This window comes from Mesocricetus auratus, unplaced genomic scaffold, assembly GCF_017639785.1.
Source record: "Mesocricetus auratus isolate SY011 unplaced genomic scaffold, BCM_Maur_2.0 Super-Scaffold_100043, whole genome shotgun sequence".
In the NCBI taxonomy this organism is placed as follows: Eukaryota; Metazoa; Chordata; class Mammalia; order Rodentia; family Cricetidae; genus Mesocricetus; species Mesocricetus auratus.
Window position 1 is genome coordinate 7,082,320 of NW_024429220.1, and position 16,269 is coordinate 7,098,588.

Genomic DNA, 16,269 nt, shown 5'->3' on the forward strand with positions numbered 1-16,269 from the left:
TCTGTACCCTATTTTTGAATTGGATTATTTGGTAATTTGATTTCTAGTTTCTTGTGTTTTTTTGTATATTTTGGAGATCAGTCCTCTGTCAGATGTAGGACTGTAGGAAGCAGTTTTGTCTTGTTGATCATGTTCTTTGCTTTACAGAAGCTTCTCAGTTTCAGGAGGTCCCATTTATTAATTGTTGCTCTCAGTGTCTGTGCTACTGGTGTTCTATTTAGGAAGTGGTCTCCTGTGTCTATGTGTTCAAATGTATTTCCTACTTTCTCTTCTATGAGGTTCAGTGTGGATAGATTTATATTGAGTTCTTTGATTTGTACTTTACTTTTGTGCATGGCAACATATATGGATCTATTTGCATCCTTCTATATGTTGACTGCCAGTTATACCAACACCATTGTAAAGTATATTTTCTCTTTTCCATTTTGTATGTTTAGCTTCTTTGTCAAAAATTAGACGTTCAAATGTGTGCGGGTTTATATTGGTGTCTTCAATTCGATTCCATTCATCCACCTGTCTGTTTTTATGCCAATATCAAGCGGTTTTAATTATTAAAGGTTGATATTAGAGTTTGAAGTCAGAGATGGTGATACTTCCAGAAGTTCTTTTATTTATTACACAGGATTGTTTTGGCTATCCTGGGTTTTTCATTTTTCCACATGAAGTTGTGTATTGTTCTTTCAAGGTCTGTGAAGAGTTGTGCTGGGATTTTGGTAAGATTGCCATTTTTGCTATGTTGATCCACCTATCCAAGAGAATGGGAGATCTTTCCATTTTCTGATGTCTTCTTCAATTTCTTTCTTCAAAGATTTAAAGTTCTTATTATACAGGTCTTTCACTTGTTTGATTAGCCTTACCCCAAAATATTTTATATTGTTTGTAGCTATTTTGAAGGGTGATGTTTCTCTCATTCTTTCTCAGTCAGTTTATCATTTGTATATTGGAGGGCTACTTTATGTTTTTTTTTACTTAATCTTATATCCTGCCACATTACTGAAGGTGTTTATCAGCTGTAGAAGTTTGCTGATAGAATTTTTCAGGTTACTTATGCATAGTATCATATCATCTGGAAATAGTGAAAGTTTGACTTCTTCCTTTCCAACTTGTATCCCCTTGATCTTCTTTTGTTGTCTTATTGCTCTAACTAGAACTTCAAGTACATTATTGAATAGATATGTCTTGTTCCTGATTTTAGAGGAATCATTGATTATTGGCTTGTTGTATATTGCCTTTATTATGTTTAGGTATATTCCTTGTGTCTCTGTTCTCTCCAAGAGCTTTATCAATGAAGGGGTAATGGATTTTGTCAAAGGCTTTTTCAGCATCTAGTGAGATGATCATGCGGTTTTTCCTTTTTCAGTTTATCTATATGGTGGATTACGTTGACAGAGTTTTGTATGTTAAATCATCTATGCATCTCTAGATGAAGCCTATTTGATCATGGTGGATGATTTTTCTGATTTGTTTTTGGATTCCATTTTATTGAGTATTTTGGATTCCATTTTATTGAGTATTTTTGCATTAATGTTCATGAGGGAGATTGTTCTGTAATTCTGTTTCTTAGTGTCATCTTTGTGTGGTTTGGGTATCAGGGTAACTACAGTCTCATAAAAAGAGTTTGGCAATGTCCCTTCTTGTTTCAATTGTGTGGACAAATTTGAGACATATTGATATTAGCCCTTCCTTGAATTTCTTGGCAGAATTCTGCACTGAAACTACCTGGCCCTGGGCTTTTTTGGTTGGGAAACTTTTCCTGACTGCTTCTACTTCGTTAAGGGTTAAAGGTCTATTTAAATTGTTTATCAGTTCTTGATTTAATTTTGGTAAGTGACCTAATGATTCTCTGGATTTGCTCAGTTTCCATTGTTACATCCCCCTTTTCACCTTTTCATTTCTGATTTTGTTGATTTGCATAGTCTCTCTGCCTTTTGATTAGTTTGGATAAAGGTTTATCTATCTTGTTGATTTTTTTGAAGAACCAACTCTTTGTTTCATTGATTCTTTATACTGTTTTGTTTCTATTTTATTGATTTCAGCCCTCAATTTGATTATTTGATGGTGTCTACTCCTCCTAGGTGAGTTTGCTTCTTTGTGTTCTAGGGCTTTCAGTTGTGCTGTTAATTCTCTGGTGTGACTATTCTCCAGTTTCTTCATGTGGGCACTCAATGCTATGAAATTTCCTCTTAGCACTGCTTTCAAAGTGTTCCATAGTTGGGGTATGTTGTGCATTCATTTATGTTGAATTCAAGAAAGCACTTGATTTCTTTATTTCTTTCTTGGGGGTGATGCAATTGAGCATTGTTTAATTTCATGAGTTTGTAGGCTTTCTGCAACTTATGCTGTTGTTGAGTTCTAAGTTTAAACCATGGTGATCTGTTAAGAAACAGGGGGCTATTCCATTTTTGTGTGTGTCTGTTAAGGTTTGCTTTGTTGCTGAGTATGTGGCTGATTTTAGAGAAGGTTTTGCGAGGTGCTGAGAAGAAGGTATATTCTTTTGTATTTGGATGAAATGTTCTATAGATGTCTGTTAAACCCAATTGAGTTATAACTTCTGTTTTTTATTTCTCTGTTAAGTTTCTGTCTGATAATCCTGTCCAATGGTGAGAGGGGTGTGCTGAAGTCTCCCACTATTAGTGTGTGGGGTTCGATGTGTGGTTTAAGCTTTAGTAATGTTCATTTTACAAATGTGGGTGCCCTTGTATTTGGGGCATAGATATTCAGAATTGACTTCATTGTGATGGATTTTTCTGCAACAAAATGTCCTTCTTCATCTCTTTTGATTAATTTTAGTTTGAAGACTATTTTATTAGATATTAGAATACCTACACCAACTTATTTCTTAGGTCCATTTGATTGGAATTTTTTTCCAACCCTTTGAAGTTGAGGTATATTTCTTGTATGTAGCAAAAGGATGGATTCTGCCTTCATATCCATTCTGTTATCTTGTGTCTTTTCATAGGTAAATTGAGACAGTTGATATTATGAGATATTAATAACCAGTGATTGTTAATTCCTGTCAATTTTTGATTTGTTGGTGGTGGTATTGTGTGTGTTTCCCTGTTTTGGGTTTTTGTAATATGGGATTATCTATTGCCTATGCTTTTGTGGGTGTAGCTAACTTCCTTGGGTTGGAGTTTATTTTCTGTAGGGCTGGATTTGTGGTTATGTATTGTTTAAATCTGGTTTTGTCATGGAATATTTTGTTTTCTCCATCTATAGTGATCAAAAGACTTGCTGGGTTTAGTAGTCTGGCCTGGCATTTGTGGCCTCTTAGTGTTTTTAGAACTCTATCAAGGACCTTCTGGTTTTTAAGAGTTTCCATTGAGAAGTCAGGTATAATTCTGATAGGTCTGCCTTTATATGTTACTTGACTTTTTTCCTTTGCAGCTCTTAATATTCTTTCTTTGTTCTGTATGTTTAGTGTTTTGATTATGTGGCTAGATTTTTGGGAGGGGGTCCAGTCTATTTGGTGTTCTGTAAGCTTCTTGTCCTTTCATAGGCATCTCTTTTAGGCTGGGAAAGTTTCTTCTATGATTTTGTTGAATATGTTTTCGGTGCCTTTGCCCTGAACTTCTTCACCTTCTTCTATCCCTTTTATTCTTAGGTTTGGTCTTTCACGGTGTCCTGGATATTTTGTGTTAAAAATTTGTTGGATTTAACATTTTCTTTGGTAGATGAATCCATTTCAGCTATTGTACCTATAACACCTGAGATTCTCTCTTCCATGTCTTGCATTCTGTTGTTTATGCTTACCTCTGTAGTCCCTGATGGTTAACTGAGATGTTTGATTTCCACCAAACCCTCATTTTGTGTTTTCTTTATTGCCGCTATTTCAGTTTTCAAGTCTTGAACTGTTTCCTTCACTTGTTTGTTTTTTCTTGATTTTCCTTGCTTTAAGAGATTTGTTGATTTCGTCCTTTGTTGGGGGAAGTCCTGTACATTTGTCAATAAAGCACTTTCTGGCCAATAGGGAATCTAGATAGGAGGGGCTAGGAGTCCAGGAGGATTCTGGGAAGGAGAAACAGAGGAGAGTTCGAGATGTAACGCCATTGGGGTAGGAAGTCCGGAAACCTCTCCGGTAAGAGACATACTTAGATTAACAATTATGGGGTAATTACTTAAGTCAGAGCTAGCCAGTAAGAAACAAGCAAGGCCAACAGCTTCATAATTCATATAGCCTCCTGTGTGTTTATTTGGGACTGATACGGCTCTAGAACCAGGCTGGCGGGAAAGCGGCTCTGGAACCAGGCTGGCGGAATGGCTCCTTCTCAAGGAAAAAGCTTCTCTTAACAGTCCTTCTTTTTTTCTCCCCCATTTCATTAAGGGACTTTGTCATTTTCCCTTTAAGATTCTCTATCATCTTTATACAGTCATTTTTAAGGTTGTTTTCTTCTGCTTTGTCTATGTCTTGCTGGTGTAGAACCCCTAGTCTCTGATGGTGTCATATTGCCATTTATGTTGTTGAATATGTTCTTATGCTGTCATGTACCCACCTCTTCCTCCAGTGGGTGCAGGTAGGACCTGTGGCTTAGGAGCGCCCCTGCTTCTGCTGGATGCTGATACAGCTCTGGAGATCTTCCAAGTGTAGCAAGACCAAGGATCTGATGGTGGCAGATGCTGTGGTTTTAGGTGTGGGGAAGCTGCCCCCAGGTCTCTGGAGCTTCAGTGCTTGGGGGTGGGGGGTGTGACGTTCCATGGGCGATTAGGGCCTAGAAGGTAGGGGGCTCCAACTGGGAATCCAGGCCCTCACCTTTCCCAGGGGTGTGGGGCCAAGACCTTATTTGGCTCGTTTCTACACTATGGGTCCCTTACCCCTGCAATTATGATTTCGCTACTGCTGCCCCTGCTTACAATCTGAACGGTCAAGTGACAAATGGATGGAATGTTTTGCTTGGGAAGCATTTACAAACCTACTTCATTCGAGTCGTCACCTAACCTTGGCCTCCAGAGTACACCTCACCATTCAGTATGCTGCTGTTGGGAATCTTTTTGTCAGCTATTTTAGTCAGTGCACTTTTGGATGCACAAGAGAGGTTTTATTCCATACATTTTATCCTAATACACATATCTAACAATCCCCACTCATTACATCTGTGAATCTACTGACATTGTGGTGCTAATTTTTAAGTCTTGCCATTTTCTCAGTGTTAAGTCTATTGTGCTCTCCAGGCATCATGAACCACAGGTCTTTAAAGTAGTATGTTTAATGAATGCAGTTTCTTCCCCTCTCTGTCAGCATCTGAAAGTTAGATCCCCATGACAATTAAACCCCACAGGGTCCCCGACTACTGGCCAGGCCTGAGAGCCACAGCTAGGTGACAAGCTTCAGCTGTAGCTGCTTGCCTGATTCACAAGCAAGTCCAGCAGAAGGAAAAACAAGGTCTGGTGTAAACAGAACAGCATCTCCCACACTCTTTTCTGCATTTATTATTTTTTTAAAATTGTTGTTTATTTTGTTTTTACCCTGAGCTAGTAGCACTGACTAATTCCAGGGGATAGCTCAATATGGTGTGAACCACAGAATCATTACTACATTTAAGGGGCTTTGTTGGGTTTTTGAAGTCCAATGTAGAACACATAAATTTAAAATGTATAGTCCCACTGAATTTTCAATGGCACCATTGTACCACCGCTTACACAAAGATAAACAATATTTTTACCACCCTAGAAAGCTGTCACATCCCCTTACAGTTAACACTGCCACCACCACCATGACCTGCACCTAGAGGAAGACCACAGACCAAATTTCCAGTTTCTGGTTTCTTTTACTTCTACATAATCTCTAGAAAACTAATTTACGTTATGTAGCAGTTTTGCAAGAACAAGAGGCTTTTAAATTTGTTCTACACATATTTGATTGTTTTCAGTTTTGAATATGACACTATGGACAGTGTTTCTTTTTGTGTGTGTTGGGGAAGTGTGCAGTATGAATGTGTGCATGTGGGTGGGCATGTGTGGAGACAAGGTGTCAAGTGACTTCTAAGCTCTTCAGCTTACCAGTTCAACCTTCTCAGCTCTACTTGAAGCAGTCGCTCTACCGAGCACATGGTCCGGACAGTAACACAGGGGTGCATCCATGGGAAGAGAGGTTAGTAACAGAGCACTCCACAATAACCTACTTAGAGGGAGGCTTCACATCAATGGTAAAATTCAGTATTTTTACACTTTAGGAATGGGAAGAATGCAAATACTCAGCAGTGCATATCATGTGGACTGTAATTAGCACATTTAATCTGTGAACTCAGTATTTAGGGTTGTCTCACTTGGGCTAGGAGTGGTGCACATTGATGTATTTAAGAATGTGATCCACTCATATTTCCACTGTCATTTTTCCCTTTTTCGTTAGGACGATTTGAAATCACAGCATTGTTTTTTTTTTTTTTACTAACTTAATACTTGAATTTTTGTTGTTGATTTTTTTTTTTGAGACATCATTTCTGTGTGTAATAGCCCTGGCCATCCTAGAACTTGCTCACACAGACAAGGCTGACCTCATAGAGATCCACCTGCCTCTGCCTCCTGACTGCCGGGATTAAAGGCGTGTGCCACCACTGCCTGGTAATACTTGAAACTTTTATATTTAAAATTTCAATTGTAGTTGAGTCCTGCCTTCCCATGGAAAAGAATGGCCACAGGTTCCTTTCAGAGCAGGGGTTTTCCTCTTAGAAATCCTGTGCCACACTCCACCCTTCCCAGCAAATGCATGCTGTTTTCTAATCAGAGGGGCCAGCCATTCATGTACACATTTTCCTTACATATTTCCATGTAAGCAATGGTAACCCCATGAGTTTATCTCTCCCGTGTGCTTCTTTTCTGAACTTCAAATTTGTTTTGATGCTCCATTTAGATACTCTGTTAAATTTGAGCTGCTCTAACAAAATACCTGACTTGGGGTAGCTAAAAATAAGTCTATTTCTCAGTATTTGTGGGGCTGGGAAGTCTAACACCTCCCTTACACAGATCCAAGTACCTACTTCACATAAGACTCTCAAACTGAACCCATAATCTTCTCTACCCCACAGGCATGGTGGTCCCCAGGAAGCCCTACTTCAAAGGATGGCTCTCCTGATACTGTCATCAACTATTCTCCACAGATCTGCTTTCATTGCTCATTGCTGTAAACCTTGAATGTAGCACACTGTGACATGGACCTGGTTTTTAGTTTTTATGCACACATGCCACATTATAGAAATGACCATTTTATCAGACCCCCAACTTCTTGAAAGTGCAATGAAACAGATTAGTTTATCCTAAACCCTAGCAAATCTTTAATGCCTCTAAAACCCAGGTTCTCCTCACTATCCCAAAGCTACCACTATTTACTCAAACAGTTGGAATGCCTTTGAAAAGTCCTGTCATTACTGCGCATCAACATGCAGCTAAATGAATGAATTGATTATAATTTTCTCTGCTCTACCAAATCCCTACTTCTCACACTGTGCCTCAAGAATGCACGCCACTGCTGGAGAATGAGCACTAACTGTGTATTCAGGGCAGTTAATGGCAAATTGGAGCAGAATGTTCCTATCTTGATAGGAAAGATTTCTTTGAGCTCTACTAAGCAGTTTTGAAAGCAAATTGTGTCAGCAGATTGAAATTACATGCAAAATTATCGACACTATTCACATATGATAGGCAGCCACATGTAAAGATGAAACTAAAAAATGCAGGAAGTGAAGCTGAGTGTCAGCTTCTGCATAATTGCCTCCATCCAACCCTGCTCATGGGTAAGGTGTGAAATACAAACAATTACCCGCATGATAGTGGAAGACTGCAGGCCGCCCTGGAGGAAGTGTCACAGCCAGTCTGTACCGCTTTAAAACTCTGGTGCTTAGTGTGATAAGGGAGCACTCCTCCTGGGTGTGGAGCACTGTTTGTCTCTGCACAGCATGAGCAGAGTGGCACATACTGAATAGATTATTCTATGATAGTTTTGCACACTCTAGAAAATATTAATGGCATACATCAGTCTGTTGGACATACACTCAGTCCAACAGGTTTTCAGTCATAGCACTTAAGGGCAGACAACGTAAGTCCTTAGGTTGCCTGTTCTCTGATTTGAACTCTTAGCTAAACTTCTGACATTCTCATTGAATCCTGAAAAACAAGTAATGAAGACTACCCATGAGGGGGATTAACTTCAATTCTAATAGATTCATGACACTATGACCACTTGAGTAACTCCAAATTTTTAGGGAATAATTTCTTGAGGTACAGTACTCCTTTGTAAGAGGACAGCTAACACTTATCTGAACATTTGTCACATGTCTGGTCAGGGCTTTTCAACCTCAGTACAACAGATATTTCTTCTTTTTTTAATTGAAAATACATTTTTTATACAGTATATTCTGGTTATGGTTTCCCTTCCCCAATTCTTCCAACTACTTTCTAATCTACACCTGGTCTTGCTCTCTTGTTATTGAACACAGATCTCAAAAAAAAAAAAAAAAAGAAAAAAGAAAAGAAAAAGATAAAAAAATTTCTGGAAACAAAAACAAAGCAAGCCAAAGAAAAAGCACAAGAAAAGTAGAGACACATTTGCACACACAGGAACCCACAAGACACAAAGTTGGAAACTGTGCTATATAAGACCCGAAAGGGGTGGGGAGTGGGGGGTGGGGGGTGGGGGACCAGACAAAGCTCTGTGAGACAACAACAAAATCAGTCCTCCCAAAATGCCATTGAGCCTGTTTTGTGTTGGCCACCTAACGTGGGGCCTACCCTTAAGTGTGGTTTGCACTGAGTGAGACTCCTTTGAGGAAAAATGGGTTTTCCTTTGTGAGTGGCTATCAATTGGAGACAGTGTTTTGGGGTTCCGGATGGGACTGTGTGTCTGTTTCCTCTCACAGCACTGGGACCCCGTCTGGCTTAGGCCCGTGCAGACCCTCTCGTCTGCTGCCACAGTCCCTGGAGTTCATGTGCATGGTCTTGCTGTGCAGAGAAGGCCTTGCTTCCTTGGTGTCTTCCACCCCCATTGGCTCTTAAAATCTACCTCTTCTACATGGTTCCCTGAGTCCTGAGGGGAGGGATTTGATGGAGACATCCATTTAGGACTGAGTGTTCCAAGGTCTCTTACTCTCTGCTTTATCTAGGTGTGGGTCTCTGTATTTACTCTTATCTACTACAGGCAGAAGCTTCTCTAATGATGCGTGAACACTCCACTGACCCGAGTACAGCAGAACATCTTTAGAAGTCGTTGTAAAGCTATGTTCCTTAGCAGAACAACAGTGTTTGATTTTCCCCTAGGTCTCTGGTCTTTGTAGTCTCAAGTTCTTGGTCACACATGCTGTGTCAAGCATGGGTTCCAACTCATGGAACTGACCTGAAAGCCAATCTGACAGTGATTGGTTGCCTCCATAAGCTTTGTGCAACTGTAACACTAATGTATCTTGCAGGCATATTCACACTGTAGACCAGAGGGTTTGTAGCTGGGTTGGTGTGTACATTTCTCCTCTGATAGCATGCAGAATACCTTCCAATACCATGAACACTAGTCAGGACAAGTGAAGGCAACAGCTCGACTTCTGTGTGTATAGTGATGTAAGTTTTGTCTTCAGGAATAGGGCCCTATCAGTTTGTGCGGGCCTTGGCAATAGCTTAGGTTGTTCAGGGGTTTCTATGAGGCCTTTTTGGTCAATGACTCAGTTAGATGTAACCCTTGCTGGTACTTGGTGGCAAGAGCTATCTAGCTGGGGCTTCGTCTCATCCAGTATTTGGTGACTAATTTTGCTATAGAATGTGTATTTTCACCTTATTTAGCAACATCTCTAGCCTCTCTGCTTCCCTTTGATGCAATTGGACAAACTCAAACATCTCTAGAAATGCTTTTGCTATATGAAATTATTTAATTACGTGAATCAACTCTGTGAGGTAAACTATATTCTCCAGTGATTCTCAGTCAGCTTTGTATTACTGTAACAAAATACCTAAAATGGCCTGTTAGAAAGAAAAAGGGTTTATTATAGCAGTTTGAGAGCTTTGACTCAAGAGTTTAAGTCATGTGGTCCAACTGCTTTGTTATTTGTGGCTGAGAGAATATTAAGGAAGGAAATGTGTGGTAAAGGAAGCGACTCACTCAAGACAACCAAGACCCAAAGACAGAGAAGGGGTGAGAATCCTCCTATCACCTTCAAGATCACACTTCAAGTGATCTAACTTCCTCCCACAGTGCTGAAGGGTAAAGGTTCCACTACCGTGCAATATTGCTTCTGGATGGAGACTAAGCTTTTTGCTTTGTTTTGTTTTTTGTTTTTCCAAGACCAGGATTTCTCGTGGCTTTGAAGGCTGTCCTGGAACTAGGTCTTGTAGACCAGGCTGTTCTCAAACTCAGAGATCTGAGGTTAAGGGCATGCACCACCACCGCCCAGTGAGACTAAGCTTTTAATGTATGTTGTGATACTTAGTTCAGCCAGGGCAGTGGGAAGACAGGGCTAAGACTAGGATTGATATAGCTGGTTGGCTCAAGGCAGTCATACTTCATGACTTCAGGACAAGTCTTAACTGCTGCTTTGTTATGGAGAATTGATCCTTTTGTGACTTTCAGGCTTAATGAAGTATGGCCTACTGTGACATTGCCCCATCTATGAAGGCTGGTCTGTTAAGAAGGAAGAGGGAGGGTGCCTTTAACTGTGTGGCCTGACTCTTGGTAAATTAAGGAATGTGTAAAGTCAAAGATTCACATAAGAAAACCTAAAAATCCACAGCTTAGTAACTTTCATCATGTACCACCTATAATTCTTTCAGACCAGACCAAGGTAGATATTATAATGTAAATTGTCTCCTCTCTTAACAGAAATATCTGACTTACCAGCTAGCATGATTCTCACTGTTAGATTTATTCCTGTAATTGGAGAAATATATCTTCCAAAGAGAAGATTTCATTTGCAGATGACCCTTGTTAAAATGTTAATATACATATTAAGCTCTATTAGTCTTCATTTAAATAAACTGATCACATTACTGAGTCATTTAGCAAAGCTATTAGAAAGTAAATTACAAAATAGCAAACTTCTGAAGGCCCAGTCAGGGCAGGGAAACGTAATTAGGGTACTGGCAAGGGAGAGCTGTTTCTAGGGCTAGCGATACGGTGTGAGAGGGTTCCGGACAGGAGAGCAGTGGCCAAGAGGAGCAATGGCATCTCCCACCACAAACTCCGCCCCGTTCTCTTCTTATCCTCAGTTTCTAATCTGCCAATTGCTCTCAATTCTGGTATCTGCTTCTACCTCACACTTCAGCTTGATCATGACAGGTCTAGCAAAACAGGAGGAGCCCAAACCAGGTGTCCTAGGAGGCATTGCTGTGAATAGTGTCCCACGGGGCTGTCTATTCTCCCCTGATCTCTGCACTTGGACACCCAAGTGTGAGTCTGTCCGGAGCTCAGCTCTGCCCTGGTCCTCACCTACCCTTCTGGATGCACTGAAACAACTTCCTGGAAGAGAGCGATAAAGCACACTCTCTGATGTGGGTGGTGCCCTTCGGACACGGGAAGGCAAAAAGCAATTTCATTCCCTGTCTCTACTCTTTACCTCAGAATAAAAGTGAGAGGGCAACGATTTGTCTTTTTCTGAACAAGAAAGTGTCAGAAAATCATTACATAAAAAGACTTCCTACCTAGGAAGGCCGACTGAGAATTTTTCTTCAAAAAATGAAATGGAGCAAAATGCCACCAGAATTTAAATTATAATTAAGCACTTTAAACCCATTCAGTGTTTAAGTATTCAATGATAACAGGAAACTACTTTAAAAATACGAACAAGTAAGGCAGTAAGAACCAAAGCACACGACTAATGTAAGAGGAAGGATTTTATTGTGGAGCTCTCAAAAGCCAACAATTCAGGAGAAGGAAAGAAGAAAGGAGGCTGTGAGGGAGGCAGCAAGGGAAGGAAGGCAGGCAAACAATGCGCCGATGAAAGCCAGCTTGGGCGGTAACTGTGCGAGCGAGCAGGGACGCCTGTCTTGCAGAGCCAGACATGAACCTGAGTGTGCACATCTCAACAAGATGCCTGTATCTGAGAAAATCAGGATAAAAAGACAAGCATGCACAGCTTAGATCTTAAAAATAACATATATTTTGCAATGATGATCTTTTAAAATAGTGGCCTTAGGAAATCTGCTTTGGCAGAGACTGCAGAGGCTCCCGTGGAGAGGAAGTGAAAAGGCTGGGCATAAACAAGGCTGCTGGCACAGTCTCAGCACAGGGGATAGTTCATAGAGCAGAACTGAGTCCTAAGTAAATGGGTTTCAGGCAATTTCAGTGTTAAGATAACATCATTAAGAGTAGAACAGATTGTGCTCAAACCCTGCTGTTTATAATTAACACGTTGCTTCCAAATACTCCGGGGCCCCTGGTAAATAGTCTTCTGCTCACATCTACCCAGACCAATCAGAGTGTTTTCATCAGGTTCCATGCTGGGCCAGCACCTGTCTGGACAAATCCAATAGAGCCAAAGAACTCCTTTCCCTGGCCAGCTAAGTAGTTGGATGAACACAGCTTGGCTTAGTCATTGTCACAGTGTCCATATGGCTTTGAAGCTTGTTTTCATAAGAAATCATACAAGTATTTTATTATGTCAAAGTTCACAGTCCTAGAAACAAAAACAGACAGTGTGAGCATCCTCAGTGTGTTAGCATCCTCACTTGCTGCTCAGCTCTGTATGACTGCAGAGCATGAGGGCAGTGATCTACAACGAGACAGTGCTATCAGATGACCAAGGTAGGGATGGCCCCAATTTTTAAATATAACTAAAGACACACTTTTTAAACCATTTTGACCATACAGAAAGTTACTTAAAAAAAGTTAGAGCTGCTCAACATTCTGTATTTGAACTATACTGCAGAAAGTTTAGATTTTATTTGAAGGCCATTTGCTTTCTGCCTAATAGTCAGAATAAAGTAATTTGAGATGCAGAAGTATTTAAATCTTGTTTGCGTCAGAACATTGTTTATCTTCCAAAACACCTGTTTTATCATCACATAGCGCACAGCTCATCTGTCCTCGTTTGTAGCTTCCGTTATCTCCAGTCTTTTACCAGCAGCTGACCTGTGTGCACATTTCAACTCAATCTGTATGATCCAAGAATATCATACAACAATCGACGTCGATGTATATTTTTATACTCTGATGGCAGGCAGAATAAAATAACAGAGGGAGAGACATATAATTATTTTCCTTTCTCCAAGCTCATTCTGCACTATAAATATTCAGACTTGGAGGTTTATTATTTGACTAAATGGTCAAAATAATTAGATATAATGATCTAGCAGTAAGTATAAAATTAAACCTTAAGTATTCAGTTCTGCAAAAATAATCATTCATGTGAGAATAGCTTTTTAGAGTTACGAATTGCACATTCCTATTTATTAAACTATCACCAATTATTCTTTTTGTCTATCATTTTATAATACACTTTCTAAAAAAGTTTCTACACAAATGACTGACATACCAAATATTTTTAAAAATATGAACAGGGAACTATAGAAACTGCTTTTGAAAACACATTTAAAAATAGCTCAAACTATGAGATGCTCTGGCTACTGTGGTACCCAACATTAGATTGAAGAATGTCTTTCACTGTAACAGCACCTCCCTGAAAAACACCAAAGCTTTCTAAGTAGCATAAGACATCCTGTCAGCATTAGCAGTGACAAGACTACCAAAAATGACCACCTAAATTAAGATCTCTCATGCGCAGACATCACAATACTGCTCTGTTCATGCCCTTCCTTCACTTCAAGTTTACTGGCAATAAAGCGCCTATAAAAACGATTAAAAAAAACCCAACAAAACAAACAAGCAAACAAACAAACATTTTCAAACAGTAATCTGATTTATCAAGAGTTGTGAGAGAAAACATATACAGCAGGCTACATTTTCTCATCATGAAGAGTATTCTATTTGTACACCTCTCTGAACACATTCCATCTGATGGCTTTGGATCATAAGGTTACAAAGTAACAAAGGAAATGGATTTAATACCTTTTTTCTTTTTTGGTGAAAACAAAAACTATTGAAGAAGTTAAAAACAATGCAAATTCCAACATTAAGAGGCTCTCTACATTCCAAAGCCTTATTCAATGGACTACTGCATAGTAGTATAAAATGGTCAATACGAATCTACAGTACTAAGACTCTATAGAGAGAACACCGAATCACAAGTATGTTGTGACGACTGAAGCTGTCTACTGGGCTGTACTAGAAAATGCATAAACAAATGAAAACAGGTATGTGTGATAGGGTTCTTTATGTGTTTCAGTAATAACGTGTATGGCTATAGCACAGTTAATGCAATAAAATGTTAACAGAATAAATGGTATGATTTAAACACCCTTAACAACTTAAAAGCATTCATTTATAGAAGATGAACTGTACTCCATGTCTGTCAGTAAGCCAGCCCCAAGAAAATCAAATCCTGGTGTATAATTTCTTTTCTTAATGACTTTTAGGAATGGTGATGGCTCAGTGGTTAGGAATATGTACTGCTCTTGCAAAGGACCAGAGTCAGAGTTCCCGCCAATACAAAAGTAACAGATTCCTATGTAGTCTTCGTGGGCCCAGGAGGGCACTGAATGCCCTGAAACACAAGTTACAGATAATTGGGAGCTGCTTGCTAGCCAAAGCAGGTCCTCTGCAAGAGCAGAAAATGTTCTTAACCACCAGGGCCCCTAAGAATTCTATCCCTAGAAAACAACGGAGTGACGGGGACTGAATGTGTGCACAAGCACTGCTTTGTGCAGCGTTTACTACCCAAGCTGTCCCATGACTTCTGTGGCTCCCCCAGCCCTCCATAAACCACCCCGCAAGCATCTCATGAGCAAGCCTGATTCGACAGCACAACCATGCTGGACCACCACAGCAACTGCTTTCCAGGACAAACAACCCACTTTAAAGAAAGCTTTGGTCTATAGAACTGCACACCTGCACTTGCTTCTGGTCTTTCTTGAGTTTAGATACATATTAAATGCATACAAATACATTTTTTTAGACTCCAAATAACATTTACTGAGTGCAAGAGGTTCTGTTTCCTATAAAACATTATTTTCTAAGGTAAGCAGCTAGAAAGAAATAGGATAAGTACAATGTGGATGACAATTTCTCATAATTCTTTTTGTATGTGTGTGGAATATATATATATATATACATATATATATGTGTGTGTGTGTGTGTGTGTGTGTGTGTGTGTGTGTGTGTGTGTGCAGGCTTGTATGTATGTGAATGTACACATGCTTACAAAATGCACATGGAGGCCTGAGGTTGACTCTGTGTCTCCCTTCACCAGTCCACTTAACTCACTGAGGCAAAATCAGTTGCTAAATCTGGACCTCCCCAATCCTAGCGAGCCTAGCTGCCAGCTCTGCCCAGACGTCCCAGCCTGCCTCCCACGTGCTGGGACACAGGCAGCTGCCACATCTGGCCAGCCTTACCCTGGGTTCTGGTGGTCTGAACTCTGCCCTTAGCTTGTACAGACATGTTTTAGTCACTGAGAAGTCTCCCTAGCCCTCTTAGGGGCAATTCTTAAATGAGACTTGAGATCAACAGTATGTTACTAACCATGTAACATACACTTAAGGATTTAGTTCTGTCTGTAATCCTTTTACTCACTGCAAAGGCTTTTCTCATGCCTTCTTACTATGTGGTAGTTTTGAGTTTGGTGTCTTTTAGACATCTGTTTCTTTTTTAAAAAGCCAACTTTACTTTACAACCCTGAGACATCTTGCAGTGTCTACACACTGTGGAGACCCGCACAGCCTGCCTTTCATTTCAGAGAGACCATTCCATGGACAACTCCATAAAAGCTCCTTGGAGGCAAGTCCTATTCATTCTCCACATCCTGATTCTTTCTGGGAAGCACTTCCTGGTGGCTTTTCTAAACAAACCTTTCCACTGTTCTGGTCCTCTATGTCCTCATTGTATTTCCTTTCTCTCATTCTGGGAATCAGGTAAAACATGGGTCTCCCAGAAGGGCAGTTTTCTCTTCAGCTCTTGCTAATGAAGGTCAGTCTCTGGACTATATGCTAGACAGTTCAGTCCAGTGAAGTTGGTGTCCTTGTGTACAAGCCCTGCCCGTGAGACCCAGACCATTCCAGTTAGCACCCTTCTCTCTACCCTGTTATCATTTCCTAGTCACTGAATAAATTTAGTTTCTAGTTTAGTTTGCTTTGCATCCTAAGACCTGTAAATTCACTACATATTTGTGGTTTTATCTCTAATAAATACACTCAGAAATATTCTACCTCCCGAAACATACTCTCTAAGATATTATTTGTTCCATT

The 16,269-nt window shown here is 40.0% G+C and overlaps 1 protein-coding gene across 2 annotated transcripts in view; it reads right to left on the bottom strand.

The window, feature by feature from the left end:
• Positions 1-11,789: 11,789 nt before the first annotated feature.
• Orc5 (origin recognition complex subunit 5) overlaps positions 11,790-16,269 on the bottom strand; it is a 55,724-nt gene continuing 51,244 nt past the window's right edge. For both annotated transcript variants that reach the window (XM_040735151.1, XM_040735150.1), the window contains one exon: positions 11,790-12,584. In XM_040735151.1, coding sequence (XP_040591085.1) covers positions 12,539-12,584 — 46 coding nt within the window. In that variant the 3' untranslated portion in view covers positions 11,790-12,538. The remainder of the gene's footprint in view (positions 12,585-16,269) is intronic.